At 44.6% G+C, this 27,112-nt stretch overlaps 1 protein-coding gene across 3 annotated transcripts in view; it reads left to right on the top strand.

Annotated features, from left to right (window-relative positions):
- The window catches only part of RAB11FIP4 (RAB11 family interacting protein 4), a 116,652-nt gene that overhangs the window by 36,821 nt on the left and 52,719 nt on the right, over window positions 1–27,112 (top strand). For 2 of the 3 annotated variants that reach the window (XM_027749550.2, XM_027749551.2), the window contains exons 2-3: window positions 345–432; window positions 9,637–9,725. In XM_027749550.2, the coding sequence (XP_027605351.1) occupies window positions 345–432; window positions 9,637–9,725 (177 nt within the window). Of the gene's footprint in view, window positions 1–344; window positions 433–9,636; window positions 9,726–16,792; window positions 16,858–27,112 lie in introns of those variants that run through there. The other variant, XM_027749553.2, reaches the window with a different exon arrangement.

Below are 27,112 nucleotides of genomic sequence, written 5' to 3'. Positions count from 1 at the left end.
AGGTTTTAAGTTCTTAGGAGCTCCATGCACAGCAAGAGCTTGCAGGGAAGGAGATTCTGTTGGCACCCTGCTTTGAGATGAGAGGGTAGGTCACAGATTCACCACTTATTAAGCTCTTGAGATCCACATAGGAGAGTATTGAGTCCCAGCTGAAGAAGGTTTGGTCAGAGCACACCTTACCCAAACAAAGACATTATTTCTCCTTGCTGAACGATTTGTTGGCTTATTCAAGTGAAAACTACTGATATTCTCCCAGTTGTGGTCTTCTGTAGAAGATACAGATTCTGTCTGAGCAACAGATGATATACCAAGCTCAACACATATTTTCTGATCTTTTCTTCTAGGTGGAAAAACTGGCAAAGTACTTGGACCCAAATGATTTGGGAAGAATCAATTTTAAGGACTTCTGTCACGGAGTTTTTGCTATCAAAGGTATGTGCATATTTCTTAAAAATAATCCCCTTCAGTTCCACTAATGTTTCTGTGGTTGCAGAAAATGTAATGATCAAAGACACCCTCTCTTTTGACTGTGGTTATTTGTAGTGACAGTAGAGCAGCTCTGGGAACAGAGCCAGGATATTTTTCCTTTTTGTGCGTCTCGTGTATTAATGGTGAGCAGTGCTGGAGTTCCTGCATCCACTGGTGCTTGTGCATTGGTTTACTGTTAATTTTTGTCAAAATAAATGTGATGTGGTTTAAAGACAAATACAGCAGAAGAAAGAGTAGCTTTGTGGTTGGCAGGCAGTGCCCAGGTCTGATACTTCCAGGTTCTGCTGTTGATTTACCTCAGGAAGTTAGAGACCCCTCAGGCTTTAGTTTCTCTTCCAGGAAATGTAAGACTATTATACTCTTCTTGAGGTGTCTATAGTTAATTAATGTTTTCAGAGTACTTGTGATCATATATTGTGGAATGAAAAGGGTTAATTACAGGTTGGCCATGCAAGCCCTGAGGATAGAGACCAGGTGGACCAAATCACCACCTTTGCAAGGAAACACAGTCCTGGACAGAAGACACAGACATTGCTGTGCTTTATAGCTTGGCCAAAGGGCAGCAAAGAAACCAGTGAAGAGGCACTTTGGCTGCTGATTAGTTTTCTGACTTCCCATAGCGAAATAATCCACCCTGTCCTCTTCCAGGCTCATGGGATGTCCTTTGTAAAGTGCTGGAGTGCTGTCACAGCCCAGAGGCTGCACTTCAGGGACAGGGTGAATGTCACAGTGATCGTGGTGTGACTCTGGGAGAAGCCTCTGGAGAGTCTGCTATGATGAGATTATTATGAAGCCATAACGATGCAAGACCATAACACCACAGCAATTTTAATTAAAGTTTATGGCAGCCAAAGACAGTGTGTAATTAGGTAAAATTACAGTGGGAAGCTGCTCTCGTCCATGTTCTTGGAGACACCATCCAAGGTGACACTGATGTGTTTGAAGAGAAGGCAAGAGAAAGCCCAGAAGGAAAGTTAATACCTTAGTGCATAGACACTAAAATCTGTGCTGGAGGTTTTCCTTGAGCAGGAAATACTGTGGCCAACTGAGTTCTAGGTTAAGGAAGACACAGGCTCTGTAAATCATCTGGTAGTCGTCTGTAATTCACAGTCTAAAGACATGCACAAATGCACAAAATATGATCAGGAAGGATTAGAAGTGACCCAGAACATCTCTTCTGTAATAACTGTACCCTTGTCCATGGTGGGCAGTTCCCTCAGTGATGGAGTGGGCAGCTGTGTTTCCTTTACTGGGAGGGACAGTGTGTCATATTAACAGGTACCATGGTGCCCTGGGAGTTTTCATCCTTGCTCATCTTGTGGGAACCGATCCCTGTATTCATATCCTAAGGTCTAGTCCTGCAAAGATGTGACTGAACCAAACTGTCTGGAATACCTTGTACTCCAAGTTTATGAATAGCCTAAAGCTCTTACACTGAGCAAATCATCAGTAGGGTCCAGATAATTTGTGTGATGGTTATTGGACGGGGGGGGGGGTGTGAACAGATGCAGAGAAACCACCCAATCCTGCAGCACCACCCAGAGCTCCCTTTGCACATCATTAACGTCTCAACACTCACCCAGTGTCAGTGATAAGTGAGTATCATCACAGCAGCAGCTCTATCTCTTGCTGATAAGACACTGTGCTCCGTGTTTTCACAGCATCTCTTTGGAACAGCTGGTTCTATTGCTCACCTCACAGCATGGAAATTTTATTGGTCTTTGGCTACCAGCCATATTTTCCTTAAAAATGAAATTGCTCATGTTAAAGTTCAGGAAGGGTACGTCAGCCTTTCAGAATGGAAAGCTTCCACTGTGTTGTTACCTCTCATTTTGCAGTGCAGCCACATCTCAGGGGTAGCATCAGGCTTGTTATCAAACAAAAGCAATTTGTCTTGGCAGCAACAGATTATAAATATGATTCTTTGACATCTCAGCCTATTACAATGGCTTGGGGCAATCAGATTAATAGACCAAAATGAGATGCTACTGTAAATCCAGTGGGTTTTTCAGTAATGGAGTATGAAGCTGTGCTATTCTTAGCACTGGAAGCCAAATATTGAAATTCAAGTTCTGCTATCCTAATGCCTTGCTGTATTTCTTATTTATGAGACTTCAAATTAATTTGTCTCATAGATGCTTTCCTTTATAGTGTGCTGAAGAAATTGTTTGCTGGCCAGAGGTGATACAGTGTCAAGGTTTTTGTGGTAGTTCGGTGCCTTGAATTTATTTAAATTGTGAGGGTTTAGGCATCTAGAACAACAGATTCAGATCAGAGTTGACCTCTGATGATGTTGGTTTGAGCATTTCATATCCAGGGATGGATCTGAGCAAAAAGCTAAATGTTGGAACCTGAAAAAATCCCAAACATCAGAGTGTTTAATGCCTGCTCTGTAACTGGTTGGTAGCAGCTCCTGCTGCAAAGGAGAAACTCCCATGCCTGGATCTAAAATCTGCAGCTTGGCCTCTCTCCTCCACAAACCAGGACACTGTTCACTCTTGCATGGTGCAAACAAAAAGTGTTGTGTTCCTCTGCAAGTGGACATCAAGCCTTGCCCCCTCCTTAGTACTTCAGGGCTGGGTAAACCTCATGACATAGGAGTAGGGCACCTTCACAGCAGCTGATGGGACCATCAGGTGTAAAAAGGAGTTAATTTTCTTCAGCTGCTGAGTAGCAGGAACTGTGGGGAAGGATGGGCTGAGGAGTCTCACTCATGGTAGGGACCCTTGGAAGTGATGGAGAGGACTTTTTCAAGTGGAGGTAAATATGCTGGAGAGGAGAAGTGTGTTGGAGGAGCTCATTCCCACTGTGTCTCTGGGGGTGGAATACTGGACAGGCATGGTGCTTGCTATTTATGGAAAGCTTTGCTTCTTTTTGCTGGTCTTTTGTGGATTAAAGGACTTTGCCTCAGCATCTGTGCTGAGCCCCTGCTGTCTAGGCTGCTTTCCCCGAGCAATTAGGCTCTGCCAGAGCCAGGGACAGACTTGCCATCAAATTTAAAGCTTTGCAGCAATTTCATTGGAATGCCAGAATATGAAGGTTTTACTCCTGCTGAAGCTGCCCTCTTTATCTGCTCACTGCAGGGCTTTATTTCTAATAACTGTGTCTGTCTGGAGAGCAATTGCCATGAAATAACACCTGTAACCTCTTACCAGTGTGTGTCAAATCCAGGACAGCCTAAGGAGTGGGTCTGCTCATAGGCACCAGAGCAGCCAGAACATCACTCAAAGGCTGAATTCCCATTAATTCCAGCAGGGTCAGCATGGGATCCATTCCTGTTTGCTCAGCAGAGCCAATGGCTGGTTTTGCTGTGCTGAATTTATTGTACTGATCCAGTAAATATTTTCTGCCACTTGTAATACTTAAAGGCTTGAGTGGAGCTGTTAATTCTAAAGTGCTGTGTGGGCTGTTGGGTTCTACACTCAAACGTTTGCAGGACCAGGCTCTTGCTATGATTTCTGTTGTCTTTCCAATTGTCTCTTTGCTTTTTCAGCTTAAAAACACCCAGACCTTGACAAATAAAGGGGGAGCTCCCCCTGCTGCCCTTGGTGTTGCAGCTCACAGAGATGAGAGGGTATGGAACAAGCACAAACTAAAACAGAATTAAAATTTAAAGGTAGATGTATTGTGACTCTATAGTTTATTTTAACCATGAAAACAGCACTGACTGTGTAGCAATTGGGGGGTCATGGGTTTTGTAACAGGAGAGACTGAGCCATGGTAGCACAGAGCACTTCTGCAATAATGAATTGTGCTTTAGCACAATCTCTGGTTTTTCACATGAAACCATACAGACTGTTTTTCTCCTGGAGCGAGAGAGTCTTTCCTTCATCTTGTAGAAGTTTTAATGGCATTTAAGTTTTGCTCTGTCACGGTATTTGAAAATGGAGAATTGTAGGAGCTCCTTCATATTCATGAACAGGGTGGAAGAAGCACAGCTGTGAATTTATACACTTCCCCACCTGCAGCAATAGCAACCCTTGAATCTTCAAAATAGTAACACAGACCATTATGTGCCTGCAAAAATCCATCTCTGTGCCTCCCTAGATCCTTAGGCAGCTAATTACTGCAGCTGGCTGGAAAGCTTCTAGAAGCAGGCTTTGTGTGAGCAGATAAAAAGTAGATGTTTCTCTGTGAGTTCCTAGCAATTTTGATGAAAATTCCGAGGATACAGATTTGCCCAAAGTTTTAAAGAACTGTTCCAGAAGGGATGTTGGCTGTTCTGGCAGCTCAGACTGTCACAGGTTATTTGGACTGTAAAAGAAAATAGTAAATATGAAATTTGATGGTTTTTTTTCAAAATAAAGTTTTCCAGAGTATTTCTGCCCTTCTGTTTCCTTGGAGATTTTTTTTTTAAATATGCTTTTATGGTTTCCTTCAGATGCTCTAAACAAACATATTTCTCACAAAACCACTGCCAAGCTCTGACCATCTTTTTCAACTAAAATGAAAACGTAATTTGCAGTCCCATAGCTGAGAAAAGTATTGTACCAGCTTTACCCTGAAGATCCAGCATGGAGTAAGAGGTGGATGTGTTGCAGTTATATAAAAGGGAGTTTATTTGCCAGACAGCAGTATTTGTATTATGGACAGGGCAGCTGCACTGGGAATTTCAGTAAAGCGCTGCAGAAACCCCCAAAGTCCTGATGAACCCATTTAGGCTCGTGCTGTAGATCTCAAACTTCACAGTAGGCCATCACTGGAGATGATCTGATGGTTCTATCCATTTTATTAAGAATAACTTACTGACAGGAGAGGTGCTTGGGGTGGCTCCAGGGAGGAGGACTGTCAGCAGATGTGAAGAGCTGAGCTCTCCTGTTGTAAATTAAGCCATAGCTGTTCAATGAACTGAAGTTGGTTACTCCTAAAAGTACTTGAGAGTTTTAAACTAAATTTTACTAAGTACAGCCTGAAACCATAAATGAGTCTAATACACCGTTAAAGATCCAAGGGTAGATAAGGTAAAAAGCCATTGCTGTTAGGAAAAATGCCAGAAACCAACTACATTCAATTAGGTAACCAATTTGATTTCCTATAGTATTAAAATTGCCTAATTGCCTGTGAAAATTGCTTGATGTAGTATGGGTTAAATCTCCTTCTTGGAGCATTTGCAGGAAACAGCTTTGCTAAAATCGAGTTTATTTGTGGCCAGAATGTCTGTTTGCAAATTGACTGGTTGTTAGGATGTGAAAACCATTTTTTTTTAAATGAAAGCGAATGTAAATTTGAAAAATTATCTCATGAGATAATCATGTCTAGCAACCTGAGTGAACTGACAAAGTTAAAGGTTCATGCCTTCCCCTTCAGTGACTTGTAAAATGCTTTCATCATCTTTGCTTAGGGCTAAAGATGACCCTGTTCTGGCTAAATGAATTGTGTTTGTTTATGCATTTGTGGTATTAGGATAAATAGGGTTTAGCTCAGATAATTTTGACAGCCCAAATGCTGCCCAAAAATGTTTGGGGGGGAATTTTCCCAACCATAGCAAAGGAGAGAGAACATCAAGCACATGAATATCTCATGATACAGGTAGACACCCAAATGAACTGTCCCTAATCAGCCATGTAAGTGGCTTTCAGTTCTGCCTTTTTCTGGGAAATGAAGTTATAGAAATAATGGGGCAACTCAGTGCAGGATTCCTTTCCTCCTTTGCAGTGGGTTATTTTTGGACAGATTCTAGCCTTGGGTGCCCAGTGCTGCACAGCTTGACATACCCACCGTGGCAGCTCTGCAGCCTCAGCACCTCCTCTGCTCGGGAGTGGTTCTGGTAGCAGAGAGCACTCTGTGTTCCAGGCCAGGCTGCTCCCTCTGCAAATCTCTGTCCAGTTTTTGTCCATATTTCCACACTGGGATTTGCCAGAGTAAACCTTGATTCATTGTTGTTTTCTGTCTGGACTGTGACACACTAATTCAGCTCCCTGGCATTTCCCAGTAAGCCAAAATGTATTCTGGTGGTAAGAATATGCACAGTATTTGAGGCACTCCAGTGTTCCCTCTTTGTGTGATGCCCCTTGTGTAAACCTCTCAGAGTACCTGGAAAATTCAAACTGTATTTAGGTTAGGGAAGCAAAAGGTGAGGTGTATTGGCATTGTTGCAGAAAAACACTGAATAAGAAAGCTGATATATTGTCCAACTGTGCCCAAACCCACCTCCTTGGTGATAAGGAGTGGCCCAAGGAAAACACCAGCACCACAGTCCTGCAGAGGGAAGAGATTCCTATTTGTGTCTTCACAGGGAAGAAGAGCAACAGAGAAATTATTCTTTAAAGTCAGTTCTTAACAGGAGTAAAACCAGTGCACAGCCCTAAGATTCTTGAAGCCCATGGCCATTTTTCCATTGATCTGATGGATGTTGGGACAGGTTCAGATGTCTGCAGGGTAGCAACGATGTGGTTTGGTAATCTCAGGGAAAAATGGCCTCTCAGTGTTTCCTTCTCTTCTTCCCTTTTTTATGGAGTATAATGACATGCAGACCTTCCCTGGAGGATGAGGAGATCCAAGCTGTCATGCCAGCTTCCATGCCAAGCAGTACCCAGGGGACACTGCCTGCTGCACACTGAGGCATCTCCCCACCAAAAAGTCACCTTTGCAGGAGGAGATAGTCTCAGATGAACTTACATCCCGAGTCTGTCAGTGCCAAGAGAAACTTGGCCTGAGCAAGATTTGGCTTCTTTTGCCATTTTCAGCTGTGCAGCAAGGTAAACAAATTGGATTAAATGCCTGTTGATGTTCTGGAAATGGGTCAAAGGCTTGATCATTATTGTGGTTCTGGATCAGGCTGTAAAAGCCTGTGCCAAGGAGGCTCTTGTGAAGAAGTGGTGAGGGGGTGAGGGCTTCCTCTGAGCTGGTTGGGTATAAAGGAGGCAATGCTTTTCTCCCCTGAATAAATGACAGGCTTGAATTTAAATGGCCAAGGGCTATCATGAAGTGATCCACCCTGATGGATAAGGAAGATGAAAGAGTGTGATCAGGAGTAATGTTAGGTAAGAACTGAACAGCAGAGAGGGGACACAGGAGACCTTGCAGCTAAACTCTAGATTTGGGACCCTGGAGGTCTGGGATCTGTTTGTGACTGTCTCTAACAGACCAGTCTGGCTGGCCTCTTGAAAGGAGGCAAAGGAGAAACATCTCACACCTATTGCTTTGGGTAGTTAAATCCTTCTTTGAAGACCCACAGCCTTCATGACTTTTCTCCACCAAAACCAAAAAGGTTGGGAAGGTGCTCACCTAACAGGCTCAAATGAAGATTGACTGCTTAGAGCTCTTTAACTAGAAGCACTGTTGTGAACACAACTGCATGAGGAAAATGAAGCTTGGAATTATGGCTGAAGATACTGTTGTTGAGAAATTTTAGAACGGTGTAAACATATTTCCTTCATTACACTAATCTACACCCATTACTGTGCAGCACTTGGCATTTATTTTCTTTTTTTTGCTGGGGATAGCTCACTTTAATGAGTAGCTGCTCCATATCATGCAGAGACCTTTTAGCAAAGCAGTTCATACATGTAATGACTCTCACAGTGGGTGCTGGCACAAGGCATTTTGATGAGTAATAAGCTTTGGTTATTAATGTCAAAAGGTACAAACCGTAAATTGAATTCTCCTCTGTGAGAGGACTAGAGAATAACCTCAGCCAGGCACAGGCTGAACACTTAATGCTAAAGCCAAGGGAAAGAAAAGGGTCGTGGCTGGGTGGGAAATGCAAGAGTCACAGGCAGGGCAGGTTATGTAGAAAGATGCCCTCTCTAGGCAAACCAGGTTAACATCTGGTGTCTGTCAGCCAGGAGGTTGTTAGTCCCAGATGAGCTCCTCTTTGGGAAGTGACCCTGTCATGCCATTTTTGTCCATGAACTTCTCCAGCAAAGTGTGCATTTAACAGCTTCATTTTTTTCTCTGTTCAGTACCTCGGCAGAATCTCACTTTGCTGCAGAAGCTGGAAAAGGGAAAAAGTCCTTCTGCCTCTTGTCCAAGTGTCACTCCTGAGATCTCAGGAGTGGCTTCATTCCCCAGGTGCTGCCTCCAACGAGACAGGGACAACATAGTGGTCCCCCATTTTAGGCTTCCTGCATCTCTGCTCACCTTTTCTGGTTTTTCAAGTGCTTCTTGCCTTTGTAAAGGACTCTTCTCCTTAACCCCAACATATCTTCATCCCTACAGATGTTACTGCTGTATTTAAAACCAAGAGAGAAGATCAGCTAACAGTATAAACCTTTGCAGTTCACTTTCTTACACTGCCCTGTTTCCTCTGGCTCACCTGCCTCCTGAGAGGGTATTGGTGTGTAACGTCCCAGCCAAATGTATTGCATTGGTGATGGGATGGAAGGGAGGGATAACTGCTGGATAATTGCAGCTTCCAAGTAGAATAGTGTACAACACATGCTGAGAAGGTTTCACACAGTCTGAAATAACCTGGCCTGACATTCCTGCCTTGTGCTGCTCACCGTGCCAAGTGCAGCCACTGGTAATTAATGGGGAACGAGGCATTTGGTGATTTCAGTGTTTCTATATTTGTCTCTGGATGCCAGATGAGGGAAGGACTGAGGGAAACACAGACATTGATTTTTCCAGCTCTTAATGTGGTTGTTAACAAAAGCAAACACGGAAGCTGGAAATCTCCAGTCGCAGGGCATAGATACTTGCTTGCCAAACACTGAACTCTCGGTGACAGAGCTTTTTATGAAGGGGAATTTGTGACACTTAGGTATTGCCCCATTGTCATTTTGACCAGAGAAAATTAGAAGCAGCTGCACTGACACTAATGTGCAACAGTCACTAGCTCATGCCAAGCCTGCAAATCCAGGGTTTGACTTCAGAGTTTGGGTTGGTCAGGGCTGGGTTTCTGTTCTGCAGGATGGTTCACCAAGCCAAGCAATGTCCAGCTCCCAGTTTCATTGCTGTGTAGTGTATCTGTGCTGAGAGTTGGCATTAATGGAATTGCACTTCTCTAAGTGCTACACACTGAGTATGTGCTGGACAGAACTCTAAAGGCAGAGCTTTGTTACAGCTGTTTAAATATATGCCAAAGCTGGCTTCCAAGTGCATACAGACTGGCTACAAACCTGTGTTTCTTCCTCCATTGTCCGTGCAATGTCTGGGAAGATGAACTCTCAGCCTTGACCATTTGCTCTCATTTCTCTTTGCCAGGCTGTGAAGACTTACTGAAAGATGTCCTGTCTCCTGAGAACTCTGAGCCTCAACACTATGAGCCACAGTATGTTGATTACTATTACCAGGTAAGAGAAGCACTAATTCTGTCTCATGTTAGTGGGCTGAGGAAGCCTCTGGAGTGATGTGTAGTTGTGTAGTTGTAAATGCTGTTGTTTTACTTGGCCTATTAACTCTTCCTTCCCAGATTCACGACTGTTAGCAAACCATCCATTCTGGTTTATCTGCATTTAACACGGGGTAGCTGTCAGCTGGTGTGAGAGTATTTAGCATTTGGATTGTGATACTCCTGCAGGCCTCTTGGCTGTGAAGGCAGATACCAGTAGCAGCTCGCTGGCACCTCACAAGTGCAAAACACTGATCTGTGTCTAATTAGATCAGTCAAACTTTGTAGGTGAACAAGGCCTCAGGGACCTTCTGCAGATAATAAACAGGGACTCAAGAGCTGTTGGGAGGCACAAACAATACACCTTTGGAAATTTTGGTAGTATTTTGGCAGGTGGGTGTAGCATATTCTCAAACCATTAGATGTCTTCATTGCTATCCCTAGTTTGACAGTGTCTGTGCAGTCTAACAAGAAAAGCAGTCTGAAATTTTCCATTAAGCATCTCTTTGTCTCTCCTTCACTTTGCTTTGGTTTTAATCTCCTCCACCCATGTAAATTGTGAAGATTTAAAGTGCAGTTAGCATTGTACATTCAAACAAGGATTGTGTGTCAGTGGTGTTATGAGACTACAAGTGATCCTGAAGTCAGTAGGGAAAGCATTTTACCTTCACAGGTGGTGAAGTGTGAGAACAACACTCATGCGTTGTGGAAGGACGTGTGATGAGCATGCTGGTGTTTCACCACTCCTTGGTGTTATACAGAATGGTTTCCAGTGTTCATACAAAAAGCACAGAGACATTTCCTTCTCCTCAGCGTCCATCACCACTCTCTGCTTGTTTGTAAACCCCTGGTTCTTTGTAACTGATGACATAGATACCCACCGTGCTGTTGCTTGGTTACCTTAATAGATACCATAAACCAAACTCCCTGTTCTGCAGTAGCTGATAGAGGCTATAAAATTAAACTGGGCTCTCTGCACACTCCTGATGTTCCCCTGTTGCTGTGTAGACATTGCAGGCTGGATCTGACACTCGTTGAAGGCTGCTGATATGGGCACTGAGTCTTTATTCCTCAGGGATTTCACATCTGCTGTCACCCAAAGATGTGCTGAGGAGAGACAGTTCTTGAAGACAAACTTGAGATTGGCTGCAAACTGCACCTCTCCTGCCAGCTGTCCTCCAGGAGAGCCTGAGGGTGGGAATTGAGGTTGCTAATCCTGATAGCAGCTGATGAGTTTGATGAGTGCTGGATATTTGATTCTAGGAGAGGCAGTGGGCAGAGGGTGACCCTCCCTGGTCAGAAAGAGCTGCTGTGGCAGTGCTGTGGTGGAAGCCTTGCTGATCCCTCCTTCTGATGTCCACCAGCCCCCTGTATGGTCCCTGCAGTGAGGGCACCACTGCAGTGGAGTCAATGCGGTGTTTGCCCACTTTAATTTGGGAAAAGCAGGATTTGTGCAGACTGGGAGCGGAACCAGGTCCTTCCCCACCTTCCCACAGGGTGATCTGTCGCAGAGGGGAGAGGACAGGGAGCAGTGCACGTTGTTGTACAGCCCGTGCTTATCCCACAGCTCTGCACCGCCGCCCGCCAAGGGGCTCGGTCCGTCTCCCATCTCCAGGTCCTCCAGGTGCAGTTTGGAAAATGTTCGCTAGATGTCAGCTGAAGACTGGGAAGAGGCCGTGAACAGGCTCGGTGCGTGCCTTTGAGGATCCTCTGCTATGGCAGGAGGTTGGAGTGTTCAGTCTGATGAAACAGGAGAATCGAGGGGCAGGTGGATTTGAGATTATCACCATTCCTGGCAGTTGTTCCCCCTTCTGAAGGAAACACGGACTGCAAATATACGAGCTGCCCTTGCACCTCCCAGCCCTTATTGAGTGTGAATTCCTGGTGCTGTAGTCAAATTTATGGACAGCTCCCAATGGCACAAATGGTAGTTGCCTGTCTAATCTGATTTCCATCCCATTATACCCTTTGCATGGCTGTCTGATTCTCAGGTGAGGTCAAATTCTCAGGCAGCAGAAGGATACAACTGCTGCGATGGCACAAATAGATACTTTAAAAGGGAATGCATCCCTTTTTTATTCCTCTCAGGGGGTTGTGCTTACACAAAGGCAGGTACTGAGCTGGTTCATTGTTATGCTGTCTCTGTATTCACACGGTGATTTGTGAGGAAGAAGGGGAGATTTATCCTTGTCCTGTATTACTCCCTCTGTCCCCTGCTTTCATTTTTCCTTCCCCTCCCAAATGCCCACTCCCTCTGTTGTAGCTTTCTGAAGCCCACAGGCAGCAAACTGAAGAGGTGAAGGTAATTCCAAGAAGTGGGATGAGGTGGCAGGAGCCACAGTAAGGGGCTGCACTGATCTGGCTGTTTATATATGTTGAGTCAAATGGGGAAGAAGAAACTACCAAGTCTCCAGCCTTTAATTGCAACCAACTGGGTACAATTTATTTAAATCGATATATAAAATCCCCTGATACCAAGAACTTGGGGCATTTCATTTGACATTTTCTAAATTATCCGATTTTACTTTTTGGGTTTTTTTCAGTGTAAACGAGAGCAAAAGCTACCAAACTTTTAATGTCTGAAAACTTGGTCTAAAAAAGGAGAAAAAAAGTTACTATCGTATCTGCACTTCAAAATGCAAAGACCATTCCATGGAAGGTTCCTAAGGGTCTATATTGAGAGGCTGTGTGAGTGACATCTCAGGTAAATGGAGAGCTCTTCCTTTGAGCTTAGGTCTCTTAGGGTGTGATATGCAAATGCAAAGAGCAGCACTTACATGACTACATTCAGTGAGACCTCTCCCACTGATTTCCATCAGCATTGATTCAGCCTGCAAACAGTGTGTTTTCCTTTTGGACAGAGAAAGCTGGTCCACAGGAACTTAGGAGGCTGAGGTTGCAGTTAAGAGCCAGCAGTTGTAGAGCCCCTCAGCTCCAGAATCTACAAATAAACTTACCCCGTCTGCCTGTGAATTCAGAGTCTGTTGATTTGGTTAAGGTCTGGACTGTGCTCCATTTGAGGCACTGCTTCAGTTGAGTGTTGTTTATTAGTATAATTTCTGCCTCTCACAGCCTTTAGAGAGATAATAGAAATGCTCTGAATTTGCCAGAAGCCAATTTATCACTCCTGAATTCCTTTCACAGTGTTTGCTGCTACAGCCCCAACTCTTGTTTTGGCTTCAGTTTGAAGGGAGACAAAAGTCTCCCTAGTCCAGTTTGCTTTGTGGCAAACATCTGGTAGCACTTCAGAGCCCTTGGATAGCCTTTTGGAGATGGTAACCCACACGAAGTCCAGAGCTGAAGTATGTGTGTGAAAGCCCAGACCCAGATTCAGCCAGCTCAAACAAAGCAGGGTGCCTGTGTCTAGGATTTCCAAATGGCTGGCTCCAGGCCTTCCTGGGCACCTGGCCAGCTGGGAGCACTAGCCACAGGACTCAGGGAATGAGGCTGGCTGCAGCTGCAGCTCCCTGGCCAAGGTTTGCATGGCAGAGAAGCAGAGACCTGGGTCTAGGTGCTCATCTGTCTGAGCATCCCTTAGGGAAAAGGGAATCAGCAACAGGAGCTCCTTGTTCAGCTCTTCACCTGATGTATTTTGTCTGTTCAGACTTAAAGGGAGCCTGACTCTAGAGCATCCCAAAGATGACAAAAGAGAGGGTTAAATGACAGGTCTTGGAGCCTCTCACCACCAGCTGGCAGGGTCCCTACCTGAGCAGCTGCTTGTGAAGGGACAGACCATATATTTTTAGGTGTGAGTAGTTGCCTTTTCATCTGAAATCAATGCCCAAAAGCCACACATGCAAACCCAGTGGAAGAGCAAGTTGTGAGGTACAATAACGGCAGGGCCCTTGTTTTTAACAAAGCTGTTTGTTCCTTATTCATTGTTGCTGTATTGAGTTGCCACTTACCTTTTTTTTTTTTTCCTACTCTCACCTGTAAATAAGAGAGTGAATCTGCCTCTTAACAAAGTACAGGACGATTGCTGCATGTCAAAGAATGAGCTGCCTTTTCAGTCCTCTGTGTGTGTTCTCCTGCCTGCCAAGTGATTAATTACACTGTATGAGCAGCAGAAAAATTGTTGAAACATGACAAATGAGTTGTGTTTGCCTCTGGGATGGAGCTGGGGCTGCTAGCTGATCTGCTGCTTTGGAAATATTTCCAGTAGCAATTAGGAGGCCCCCACCAGCTTCTGAAAAAAGTTTTCCTTCCTCGCTGGCTGCACGAGGATCTCTGCTAGCACCTGTGTCAGAGCAGAGCTGGGGGAGCCCTTCTGCACTGGGAAAAGACTGATCCAAATGGGTTTTTCATTAGGCTGTGGAAGGAGGTGGCAGTCTGAGACACAGCTGCACTGAGGAGAGGTTTGCACAGGTCTTCCTTGGCAGTCTGGGATTGCAGTTGTTATCTCTGATCGTGCCATCTCTTGCTATTTATTGAAAAGCTAAGTACAGGAAAGCATTGACTGTTTTATTGAACTCAGACCTGCTGTTCTCTTCTTGTTTATCTCTTAAATAAAGCTGTCCTTTTTCTTCCCCACTGAGGACATCCCTTTCACCAGGCACACCAGCAGCTGCAGCAGTGCCGGTTTGCTGGTGAACAAACCCCTCTGGGTCACTTCAGTAGAAAGGAGCCAGCAAAGACATCAAATCTTACCTGAGCCCAAGAAAACCTGACTTATCACTTCTGGTTTCCCAGCAGCCTGTTCTGCCCAGTTTGGGGTGGTGTCCACCACCAAAGCAATGACAGTCAAGCCATAGTACTAACCTGACACCACAAGCTAATGCAGCTCTTCAGTACAGGTAGCACCACTCATCCTTCAGAGCTGCTGATGTATTTTTATTTTTGGTGCAGGCTTGGCAGTGCTGAGCCCCTGACAAAGTGTCTTCCCACACAGTTTGCTCTGGGTCTGTGCACTCTTGCTGTACTGAGCCCACTCGTTCTTCTGGAAGCTGAGGCAAAGTTTGAGTGAAGAGTATCAGATCTAGTGGGGAAACCAGAATATTTTTAATTTTCACCTCATACATGCTGTGTTTTGAAGCAAAGACTCCACCTCGACCATTGAGTTGACAGTGTTCTCAGGCAGAATAATTGACCTCATTTGTCAGGAGGGTTTTCTTGATACTGTTTTTCCTAACATTAATCCCAGGTGTTGCCTATCTGTTAATGTGAAATACATCTTTCCTCCTGCCCTCTGTGGCAGCATTAGCTGAGACACTCCTGCCTTAGCAGAGTAACTAAGAAGTGGTTAAAGTGGAAATACCTTTTCAACCCATAGCCAAGAGAAAAAACAGCCTGTGCAGTTAGAAGCAGCAATATTAAACACAGCAAATTGAAGGCTTTTTTTTCTTCTTCTTATCAGCCTCCAGTTTTCTTCACCACCCACATGCTCTCAGTCATTCTTGGCTCCCATTGTGTTTTCAGCCCTGCAGATGCTCCCTGTCTGTTGTGTGTGAAGACTCCCCTCCCTGTGCTTGACACTCTCGGGGTGTTGATGCCACTCGGTGATCACACGGTGCATGTTTGCAAATTGGAATGTTCTGCCTCTCTTGGATAGGCCAAGGGAAGCAGGAGGTTTTCCCTGGGTTTCCTGGTCTAATCTAGAAGTCTATTTTATATTTGGTGCTCCTAAATTTGACAGGTTCTCCTTCCCTTCAGCTTCTGCTGCATGCCCTGGGAAATAACTATGTTCAGTGTAAACCTTTTGGGAGGTCCAGCCTAAGGACTGATCCCAGCTCCTGCTGGAATCAGTAGAAAGAGTTCTTAGACCCTGGCAGATGTTGGATGAACACCTTGGGTTGTTCCTGAGGTGATTGTTGCCTGAATCCCTCGCTGGAGGGGGAAGGTGGGAGAAAAGCTTGATAAAGCACAGTCATACAGTTAGAGAGAGAAAAAAGTCCCTGTTCCTGGGTAGGACTAGGCAAATTTTACACAGGCAAGGCACTGTCCACAATGCTGAGAAGTTTACAATAAACTCTACAGGCAACACTCTCAGTAATTCACTTTTTCCTATTTTATTCTTATATGTTTTTTCCTATTTTTATTCCCATATATGCTTGGAAGCATCAAAAAGCAACATTAACTACAACTGCTGAGAAACCCCCAGTGAGCAATTACCAAGAGCAATGAAGAGCACAGTGTGCCCCCATTTGGGACTCATTTACATGGAAATTGCCTGATTTCACCTGGCAATATTCTGAATTGTATTTTTTATGTTTGTGCATACATGCAAAAATAAGTGTCCTTGGTACAAAACACCTGCATAAAAATAAACTGCCTCTCTGGCTGCTCAAGCTGATTCCAAAATGCTGCCCTGAGAATGAGCAGTTCTGCACTCAGGGCCAGGTAGGCATCTTCCAACAAAATAAATGCCAACTCCTCCAAAAACAGCCATGAGAGAGATTGAGGACCATTTTCTTTTCTAAAACCAGGTTGAATTTTTGAGTTGGTGGAACATCACACACACTGGCATTTTTAAAGGGAAAATTACTTTTCCCTGACTTGTTTTCGCTCAACTGTTGTATAAAACACACGTTAAAATAACACAAAAAAGTCAAAATTTACCATTTCTTAGGGCTGTATTTGGCTGGGTGGTTTGAAACGGGGAGGTTTGACTGCCTGGTTCAGCCATCCTTGCTGTGACTCAGCAGCAGAGATGAAGTTCCAAGAGGATTGTCCTTCCAGACATCCATAGGAAAGTAATTTTGTGCATTTATTGTTATCTGTGGCTCTTTTTTTTTGAGTATTTCTTTCTTTTCTGTGGCCCAGGTGGGGTTTTGTGAAGCATTCAGAAGCTTTATTTTAAAGCCTGTCACCCATCTCTTTGGCAGAACTGCTGTTTAATAGACATTTTCTGTCTCATCCCAAGTTTTTATTTCCAAGGCGTTATCTTCAAGCTTCTAATCTGCTGATTTTCTTACAGAGCACAGTTTTGGGGGTGTTTTTTTCTGAAATTGTCAGTTGCCATGGCAAAATATTCCTCTCCCTGGATAAACCAATTTTGGCTGTGGCTCGGTGTTTAGGTAGAAACTGTGAAAGGACTGAAAGCAAAAGTTGGGCTCTTTTATCGAGGAAGTCACATCCCTATTGATTTAATCCTTCAGGTAAGTATGGCTTTGTGGTTTAGTGTTTTTTGCCTTTTGTTTGACGTACTGAAAATCTGTCCATGCTTATTTGTGGTGTTTGGAATGCAGCATTCTTAACAACATAAGCAAAAGGAATATTATGAAAGCACTCGCCTTGCACTGTGTTCCTGTCAAAGAAATGCAACTGCTCGGTCAGAGGGTGGTGAAGGAATCCTGACTCTGATATTCAGCCTTTGGGGAATACCAAAATATCTGTAATACATGTAGCTGCATAAGGGCAGGGCACACACAGTGGGTTTCTTGACACTTGTGTGACTGGGCAATCTGTGCCCTCCAGTTCATAAACTGACACTGGCTCTTTCTTTCTTGATTTTTATTTTTTTTTTTAAATTCTTATTCTGTTTCATATCTTTTCTCCTCGCTGCTTGGGGAAATTTGTGCTCCATTTATGGTAGACTGTGGGACACAGAGTATTGTTGGATTATTTTCAGGGGGAAGGCTGTGAAACTGAAATATAAGGAATTCTTTCTTTTTCAGTAATAGCACTGGTTTTAATAGGTTGTTTTCTTTTTATTTGTTTGTGGGTTTGCTTTGTTTTTTCAGAAGCAGAAAGTTCTGTGTAAATGTGTGAAAGCTGGTTTATAAAACCAAGATTCCAGGTTGTAATGAAGCTGTAAAGAGAAAGTCAACCACAAAGGGATGTTCTAGCTAATAAAACCGGTGAAATCCCTCATTGCACAAGCAAACAAAAAGGATTTGACTGCTTCTTTTCTGCCTTCTACTCTCTGACCAAACTGAGAGCAGTGTAGTTTTTTGGAGGCAGCTTCTCTCGTTTTTTCAGAACAGAAGAGCTGCACATAGCGCTAAAAATTTTCCCATTATGTAAAACCATTCCTCCATAGGTGAAATCTTACAGGAGTCATTTCTGCCACGCAGCTGCTGCTGTACTGGCACAGTATTTTAGTGTTAAATGCATTATTTCAGTAGCCTCCAGAACTGCCACCCAAATGACCCGTGCAACTCATGGCATTGCCTGAAGCTTTTCCTAGTTATGGAAGCTCTGGGACACCTCTCCCCTGTCCTTCATCTCTCAGGTCACACCCAGCTCTTGCCATGCCCAAAGTCCCACAAAACCACGTGGTCTTTGTCCTGCCTGCTCAGGTGTCTCCCCCCTGGTTCTCCTGGCCAGGATTCAGCCCCAGTCAGGTGTCATGGGGGATTGTGGCACTGTCCTCTATCAGAGGCAACAGAACTGTTTAAAATTAACCATCCTACTCAGCTGGGCTCACAGAGCTAAAAATGAGATCTCCATTATCTTGTCTATTTTTAGAAACTGGAGAAAAATCAAAATGTGACTTTTTTTTTTAATTTTTTTTTTTTACATGCTGCAGTGGAGAATTTATTTGTCTGGGAGGAGGCAGCTTTGCCAGCACTGCCACACATCTGGGCTATGAGAAGCAATTTGTAACTGAACAGAAGGAAAAAGTAGGCCAGCCTACAAGAGAGTATCTAGGAATTACTCCTGGGGGATTTGTGCTACACTGCCTCCAGCAGCTGAAATAACAGCATGAAATTGCGATTAAAAATTAAGAAGAGATATGGGCTATTTGACCTTCTTTCAGTCAGGGACACAGAGGCCCTGCCTGGAATGGGGATGCAGAGAAATGCAGCTTCTGTTGAGTGATTACGTGCCAGCAAGAGGCTGCTGAAGTTCATCCTGAGCTCAGTGGATCAGAGGAATCGTTTCCTTGCATTTGACGTGGTCCAGACTGGTTTTGGTGCTGGTGGCACAGTGACACCAGGTACAGGGACAGGTTATAGTAGAGTCAAACGGTCCATGCTCCGACAGCTGCAGTCTAAACAGATGAGAAACAGGAAATAAACTGTCAGTTGTCACCTTTCCTAAGTCTACAGAAATCCAGGAAAGATTAATTAGTCCCCTGAGAGGCCTTGTTAATTAGGAGTTAATTTGCCAGGTTTGCTCCTCGGCTCACCTTTTTTCCCAGGCTGTTATTGCTGTAATCACCCAGTTGACTCCAGCATCACTTGGGGAACGGCCGTGAGACAGAGCAGCCTGTTTGGGTGGATGTGAACGCTGGACCCCGGGCTTGTTTTGGTACTCAGTGTTATGATAAGCTCCTAGGAAGGTTCAGTTGGAACAATAATATAACCATGGCAGTGTTGATACAGGGCTGACGCAAATGCTGATGAGGGTTTTGGTCTGACAGTGTGAACCTGGCAGCCCAGGCTCCATCCACCACGCCTGGGAAGGCTTTGGAGAGGGAATGCATAAAGCAGAAAAAGGCATATCCAAAAGGGTGATTCCTTGGAGCTCGTGCCAGCCCGTGTAAATAGGGCTGTGATAACAAACTGTTGGACTTTGCAAGAGGCTTTGATTTGTCCTGAGCTGTGGAGCCCGAGAGTCTGCAGGAGACAGCCCCGGTGGGAATCCTGCTGGTTTGTTACCTTTGTACAGAAGTCTCTGGTCATTCAGGATATTGTTTGGGGAAAAGGCTTTCTCAGTGTGTGTTTGTGCAGCACCACTTAGAGCCAAGCAGGATGATGACTGGAGGAGAGAAAATTTGCAGGTTCTTCACACTTTTATAGATCCATCAAATACATAAATATGGTGTAAATACAGTAGAGCTTTGGCCATCTGTTTTTATAGAATAGTGCAATACTCAGGTAAACTTTCTTGCCCTTGGTAGGAATTTATTCATAGCACTGTATACAAAACCTGACCTAGTTTAAAATGGGAGGAATGTCTTAACTTACACATACTGAATCTGCTGCCACCTGCTTCCAGCAGCAGAGAGGATGTTTGGCTTGTTTTGGTAACAGACAGAACCTCGAGTATTTTTATATATTCTCCACGAGAAGTTTCCTATATCTGTAACAGTTCTGCCTTTATTACTGGCATGTGTATGTTGAAAAAATTATGGGTGTTTGTGGCTTCAATGAGTTTTTAATTTCTGTGTCCTTGAAGGTTAATGTCATTGAGGAACATTTGTGGGGGGAACTGGGCCATGTGTCTTCCATCAAGAGGTGGACCATATGGTTACAATGCCCTAAGGCACACTCATGGAAAAGTCTAGAGCATGGAAGATGGGAGCCTGTCCAGAATGGGGAGGGATGTTGAGCTAAGAACTCAACATGATGAAAATCAACTTAAGAACATGAGAAAAGCAAGCCTATGTTCCACCTGGGTTGGTTGGGGCTTTTTTCCCACCTTGTAAGCTTTTGAGACTGTTACAGTAGGAGCTTTTCCCATATTTATCCCTCCTTCCAGCTCTTACAGCTTCACCTTTGCCAAGGTTCTCTTTTGTGTTTCAGAGTTTCAGAATTTTAAATAGCCTGTCATAGTTAGAACTCTAAAAGGTCTCTGCCATAAAACTGTACATTTTGGACTAATGTATTTCTTGGGATCTTTGCTCCACTGGATTCTCGTTACGCTCCTCAGAATATTTCATAGTCTAGTTATTGTGAAAAAGGGAGGAGGGGGACCTGAATAATGAACGAAGGCAGTATTTCACTGCACCTCTGAGATCTGATTTTTATGGAAATCAGTAATGCACAGTATTTTGTGAGACAAATGGATAAATATTGCCTTTCATACCTCTGAACTCTTCAGCACAAGGATCAACAACCATCCCATTATGAATCACACTTTGCAGGGTTGTGTAGCTGCGAGAGCTGACACAGGTTTCTCACCTGGGAACCTGTCAGTTAAGTGAAAGAGTAAATCACCAGCTTTCTCCTTCTGCTGTGTTTTGAAGCTGCACTTAAAATCTTTGTTTGTCTCATTGCCAAGCCAATGGTGAGATATTACAGGGGAATTATAAAAGGGAGTTTTGTACAGTAAATTCAGATTTCAACTGTTGTCAGGTACAATTCCTTGCCTGTTAAGAAACTCGAGTAAGACTTCTCAGATTACTGCACCATGACAAAACATTGCAATCAGGAGACATCCCGTGTCGTGTTGTGGTTCTCAAATCAAAGGGAAAGAGTTTGTACTCGGATATCACTGAAGATGCCCTGCCAAGAGTCACTGATCTCCTGCTGGCCTACAAAGAAGAGTTTTAGCAGTGAAATGTGCTGGATAACACTGACCCACGTGCTTCACGAAGGAGAGTCCTGGGGCTGGGGAAGGTCCTGGAGCACTTTCTCTCCAGTTATTGGAGGTTACTAATTTTTCCCCGTAAACAAATTGTCAGATGTTTCCTGACTTAGGGCCAGGGCATTACTTGCTGTGCTGCTGAGGGAAATGCTTTTCCTCTTTTCCTCTAGCTCGTGTGTAGTCTTACTAGATCAAAAACCTTTACAGGAGGAGACAGTCTCTCTCAACTGTATTTTTATAGTGCCTGTCATGTAGGGCCCTTTCTTTGCCTCTCCCCTGTGAGGACAGGGCCACTTCATTTTAGAAGGAAGAGACTGGAAAGTGAAGAAACCAGCACTAGTAGGAGTATATCAATATTTAGTGAACGAAATGGTAAGATTTAGTTTGACTTAGATACTTGCATTCTGTATGGACTCACCTTCACCTGCAATGTCTTCTCTCTTATGAAGGAACCGATACTCAAGGGAGGAAGGACTTTCCTGAATAAGCTCCCAGGAGCTCAGACTGTGTTAGGATATCCCCTGTGACCTGCTCTGGGCTCACCTCTGTTAGCACAGCTCCCTGGGACTGGCATGTGCCACCTGGGGAGGCACAACATCCTTTCCCCAGCTCCCACTTTCCGGGAGGCCGGGGCTGCCTTCGCGCTCCTGCCGCTTCCACAAGAGCCAGTGGGTAACAAGAACCACATGGACCACACGGGTTTCTGCTTCCTGAGGTAATTCTCCATCTGTAACTGCTTCGGAGATGACGTGGGGTCTCAAAGCTTCCCCCCTGCTGGCAACTCTGTGCCTCACAGGACCTCTTTTCTCATGGCATCTGAACATTTCCATATTGAACGTGATTAATTAGAATGGAGAGGGGAGTGTCAAGGGCAGGAATCAGTGTTTAAGAGTAGTTCAGTGTTTTAATCTGAACAGATTATGGAAATAGAATGTGAAAGGTAACTGGAGGTAGTTTGCTTCCTGCTGAAAGCCAGGTCATGTTTATCACGGGGAGAGCCCCTCCCATGACCTGTTCTTGACAGGACATGGGGCACTGCAGGCCCCTGGGCTGTTTTGGTTTTCAGTGGATGTTTCCAGCCTGAGCTGCTGCTCTTGGTGCAGCTGCTGGGTGGGAATCTTCTTCATTGGCTTCATTTCCCTCTAATATTGTATATTCAGAAGTATCTGTGCAGCACCAGAGTAATTGACAATGCTTCTGATTACTTCACATCACTATTTAATTAGGATGAAAGACCGGGAATGAGCAAGTGGAGATGTTACCCTTGGGAAAGGAATTGATTTGTGGAACAATCAGTCTCCCAGCTCCAGTGGGCTTTTCTTTACAAAGCAAGAAAAGTATTCTTGTCGCTTTTGGGTTGGTCTAAATCAAGGATTTCGTGCAAAATTATTCTTCTGAGTCTGTGATTGCAGAGATGTAACAATGGGGCAGAAATGGGTCCTCTTTTACATTCTGTGGTGTACCTCAGGAGTGAGGAGGAGCTCCAGCCTCTACAACCTGCAGTTTGCAATGCCTTAGGAGGGTTCCAGCCTTGCCTGGGCTGTACCATTTCAGTCACAGTGCTCTGCCCTTGCCATAGCAAGGAATTTCTTTCCTTTTGCCAGAGTAGGATTGCTTGGGAATTAAAACTGACCTTACTTTAAAGGTAACTGTGGGATGAATATACGTGCTGCCCTCCCCCATGACTTATGTAAATGTGAACATCACCCCAAAGCAGTAGGAAATCAATGTGATGGTGTCTCAGAAAGGTCTGGATGGTGCTAATACTGCCACAGCTTTGCCCACACTGGTGAGCTTTGTTGGCCAGCTCTGTTTCTCCTGAAGACGGGAGTTTTCCCTGCGGCGTTCTGACAAAATGCCGGAGCAGTTGAAGGTGTCTTGCCTCCTACAGCAGATCTGCACCTGCTGTTCCCTGCTCCGTGTCTAGGGCCCAGTATCACCCAGTCTGTCGTCATCACACCCGGCTTTTGCCAGGCTGCCAACAGCCCATATGCAAGGGCTGGTCCCTGCTGTCTGACACGAAGTGTCTTTCAGATCCTCCTCACAAGTGAAGCTGAACCAGAGGTTATGTTTTTCCTGGTATGTTTGCATTTGTTATATTTATAGTCTTAGCCATGAAGGGACTGTGACAGAAACAAAAGGCTTTTTTTATGTGATTCTCTGAGGCTGCAACAATACTTGTTGCCCCAGAGTTCCTCTCTAGCTATAGGTGAGTTGCCTTCTCTTCCAGTTTCTGTAGCTAGGAAGGGACACATTTCTGTGACCAGGATGGAGAGGCTGATGAACATTTGTCAGCTAAGAAAAATTAATTCCGGCTTCCCTGTTAATGAAAGGTGTACATGTAGGGACTATAATGCTAAATGCAGGACCAGGAGAGAAAACAGCTGAATTCATTTTCTTAGTGCTACAAACCTGCAGTGATTTTTGGGAAGGGCAGCTGAACCATGACCTCCATCGTACTGTGTTGTCCTCCCTATCGGTAAAATAAGGATAAAACTATTAGTTCTGGCTCTCTGGATGGTAAACTGACTGGCAGGGCACATTCCCCTGACTGTATGTGCCAGCTGTACTGAGCAGAGCATCCCTCTCCTCTTATCTCTTGGCCAGCTCCAGAGAATTGTCATGGAATTAACATGTCCTGCCCCACAGTCTTGAGAACAGCAGCCACATCCCTCAGCAAACAACTCCAAAAGTCCTTGACAGTTCAATAATTGCCTCTGCTGTCTGGCTTTTAAGAAATGAAGTGAAACTTAAATGGGAGTTCTGCAAAGTTTGATAGCCCTTGCACTCTGCTGGAATCATTCATGGTGGGTGTTCAAGCTTCCAGCCTAATGGGGATTTGTGAGAAGGCATCAACTCAGAAAAAAGTGTCAACAGCACCACAGGTCAGACAAGGACATATTATTATGTACCTTTGAAAACACAGCCAGACTTCACATCTCAGCCCAGCATGCAGCAATCATTAGTCACCCTGCATAATCCTCTTGACCTGTTTTTTTTTCCTTTCACAGTGGTCACATTTGAAAATATTGTCTAGAGCTGGTTGGGCCCACACAAAGTTGTTAATTGGGAGCTGTCTAGTTAAGGGGTAACAGAGAGGCAAAGTTCAACACAGTGCTCGGTGCCCCAGGCTGCACTGCTGAGCATTCCCAGGGAGGTGGTGACCAGGAGACCCAGGAGGCACCAGTATGCACAGAAACTTTATTCCTGTTGCTTCCAAAGGGACTGGTCACCTGAGTGCTTTGGCTTATCTGGAATTAAGGGTCTGGCCCAGCGGGAGGGTTGGAATGTGAGAAGCACTAATGACATTCACATACAGGAGTAGGAAGACACCAGTTGGAGCAATGGGCCAGCCAAGGAAAGCCTGCCTGTACACCTCCATCCCAGAGAGCTGGGTGGGCATGGCCTTTGTCACTAGGGGATTTTTAAAGGGTTTTCACCCCCGTGGTTTCCCCCTGAGGCTGATCCCAAAGATGTGTGAAGCAGCACAGCTCCCACGCTCTGTGCACTGGGGCTCTCACTCAGCATCATCTCACAGCAGGCTGCTCTCCTGTCCTGGAGGGACAAGTGTAGGGTGGCCCCCTGCACGGGTGGGGAGATGTGGAAATGATCTGCAAACTTGGTACCTCAGAGGCTTGTAACTTCTGAGATTTATTCCATATATCTGTTAAATTCCTGGAGGCTGTGGCCACAGTTATGTAGATGAAGGAATTAGCATAAAAACTATTTACAATACTTATTCCATTATTATACTACCAAAGCGCTTCACAGGCTCTAATGAATTCCTGTTGCAGCTTCTCTGGGAGCTAGAAAATTGTTATTCATCCAAGTCTGAAGAAGATAAATTGAGCTGTTCAGTGATAAGGCCCAGGTTGGTGGCAGAGTCAGACTGGTTTCCAGAGGAGCCAGGTGACTGCATACCACTGAGGTCACAGATGTCCATCATCCAGTGGGAACGGGTACCTGTGTCTCAGCTGGTGCCCTGTCTGCTGACCCAGCTTTTATATCTGAGCATCTGTAACATTCAGCAGTCCTTTTTTGCATGTAGGTAGAATTTGATACTAAATTTCACAGGCTTATAGTTTTCCAGAGTGCTTTTCCTTGTTCCTCTGTCTGCAGAATCCACCCAAATGAAAGGCAGAGCAGAGCAGGGCTCCCTTGCTTCAGCCAGGGAAAGGATCAAAGGTCTGGTTGTGATGGTGCTGAAGGCATGTGCCTCTCTTGCTTACCTGCACTGGGTTATGAAGCTGCTGGACTGGCAAGGTTGGTAGGTGTCAAATTTACTTTATAAAAACAGGGTGGCATTGCTGCACCCTTGTACAAAAGGCATGTTCTAACTGATTATGTCAGGCTGTGTTCTGCCAGAAGGAGCTGGTGGTGGAAGTTTTGCCTCTCCCTATCACATCAGCCCTTCTGCCTTTTCCTGGTGTCTTAGGAGCCAGAGGTGCATGTGCTGTTACCCTCCAGTCCCTGGAGGCATCTGTAAAATTGCAAGGCTTGATTTGGAGCTGATGGTCCCAAAGTGTGGTGCCTGCACTGCCAAACAGAGGGGTCAGAGAGTGCTTCTCTCCCACTGTAAGGCTGCTTGTCATCAGGAGTGGTGCATTGAGTGTATTTGAGGGATTTGCAGGTAGGGTCTAACATGTTTCTTGCTCTTTATAAAGCTGTTTCCTTGTCTATTCTTGACCTGCTGTGACAGGACAGGGCTGTCAGTCTGTCCTGCATATTTCTATCTTCATTAAATCCCTGGGTACTGAGAGTGCTACTGTCTGTGCTCTTTTACCATTCTTTCAGGGATTTAAGGCGGAAGTGCTTTATGCTGCCATCATCATCTTGTAAGAGGCAAAGAACAAATGCAATGTATTCCCTAGATCCAGGATAATCATATCTTGACAGGATACTAATTAATCATCTCCTAATCAGGTAATTCTTTCCCATGTAGCTGCCTAATTACTATTTAGTAGCTCAGACTTCAGTATGCAAATAACTAATATTCTCAAGCAATGGTTTTAAGGAGTGGAACACAGTGGGCTGTGACTCCTGGTGTAACTCCTCTGTCTTCCTTGAATTACTCCTGGGATTAATTTGGTCCCCCAGTTCCTTTAATCTACAGAGCCACATAGCAGCCCTAATTATTGCCATATTGGCAATGAGGAAAGAGTGTGCCCAACTCCACTGCTCAGTGCCACAGGCTGAGCTGCTGCACTGCAGCTGATAATGTGCTCAGAAGCACATCCATATGTTGGCTCCCCATGAGCTCTTCCTAACCCAGCAGATTATAAGATAATGAGCTTGAGCCATTATTATTTGGGGACCAATATACAAGATGCTCTTGAAAGATGGGGTTGTGTATTAGAGTGTGCTGAATGTCTCTGTGGTAGAGATTTACTTGTAAACCAGGGAAGACAGCAAAGATAAAAAATTACAGTTGCTTAACATTCATACCTTGAGATTGTTTTCACCTCTGCCTCCAGCTGATTCCCTTCTGGATTAGTTAGGTTTCCCAATGTTTGTGGGGTGTCCTGACTGTATGTGTGTGCATGCATGTGTGAGTCCCAGTTCTATCCAGCCAAAAATTTACACTCTTTCAAAAACTTTAAATACATTTGGAAAAGCAGCAGGAACATCTCCATATTAGTCTCCGATGTTTCATAAAAATAGGCTTTTGTATGGGAATCGTTAAAGCAAGACAGGCCTTCATTTGTGTGGCTTTACCAGTGTAAAAATGATTTAGTACTTCGACACTATTCTCATATGAGAAAGAAATGAGTGAAAGCTGATGTAAGGCACTTTCCCACTTGCAGAGCTGCCGCTTGGGCTGGAAACATTATTTAGGTGCATGTGTTTTGGGTTGTTGTTAGCTGTATCCCATAATATCTGTGTCAAAGCTATAAAACTAATCCTCAAGACATCAGTGTGCAGCTCAGACAGCACATGTACACCTACCACGATGCTGGCTGTGGACACACTGGTAATTTAATATCTCCCATTTTTTTAAAGCTGTGTGACCCTCACAAAGAGGTGACTTCATGTCTTGGTGTCAGGTTTACCTTCAACAAATTGCAGCAGTTCTCTCATGCCTTTTACTGCTCACTTGTACCCAGCTGCCTCTGGATGTATTTGCTGCATGATTACACCTTCAGTGTCCAGATCACC

Source organism: Pipra filicauda, unplaced genomic scaffold (genome assembly GCF_003945595.2).
Source record: "Pipra filicauda isolate LSUMZ 115617 unplaced genomic scaffold, ASM394559v2 scaffold80_size11013439_pilon, whole genome shotgun sequence".
Classification (NCBI taxonomy): Eukaryota; Metazoa; Chordata; class Aves; order Passeriformes; family Pipridae; genus Pipra; species Pipra filicauda.
The sequence above is the reverse complement of the archived record's forward strand: the minus strand, read 5'-3'. Positions and strand labels throughout refer to the sequence as shown.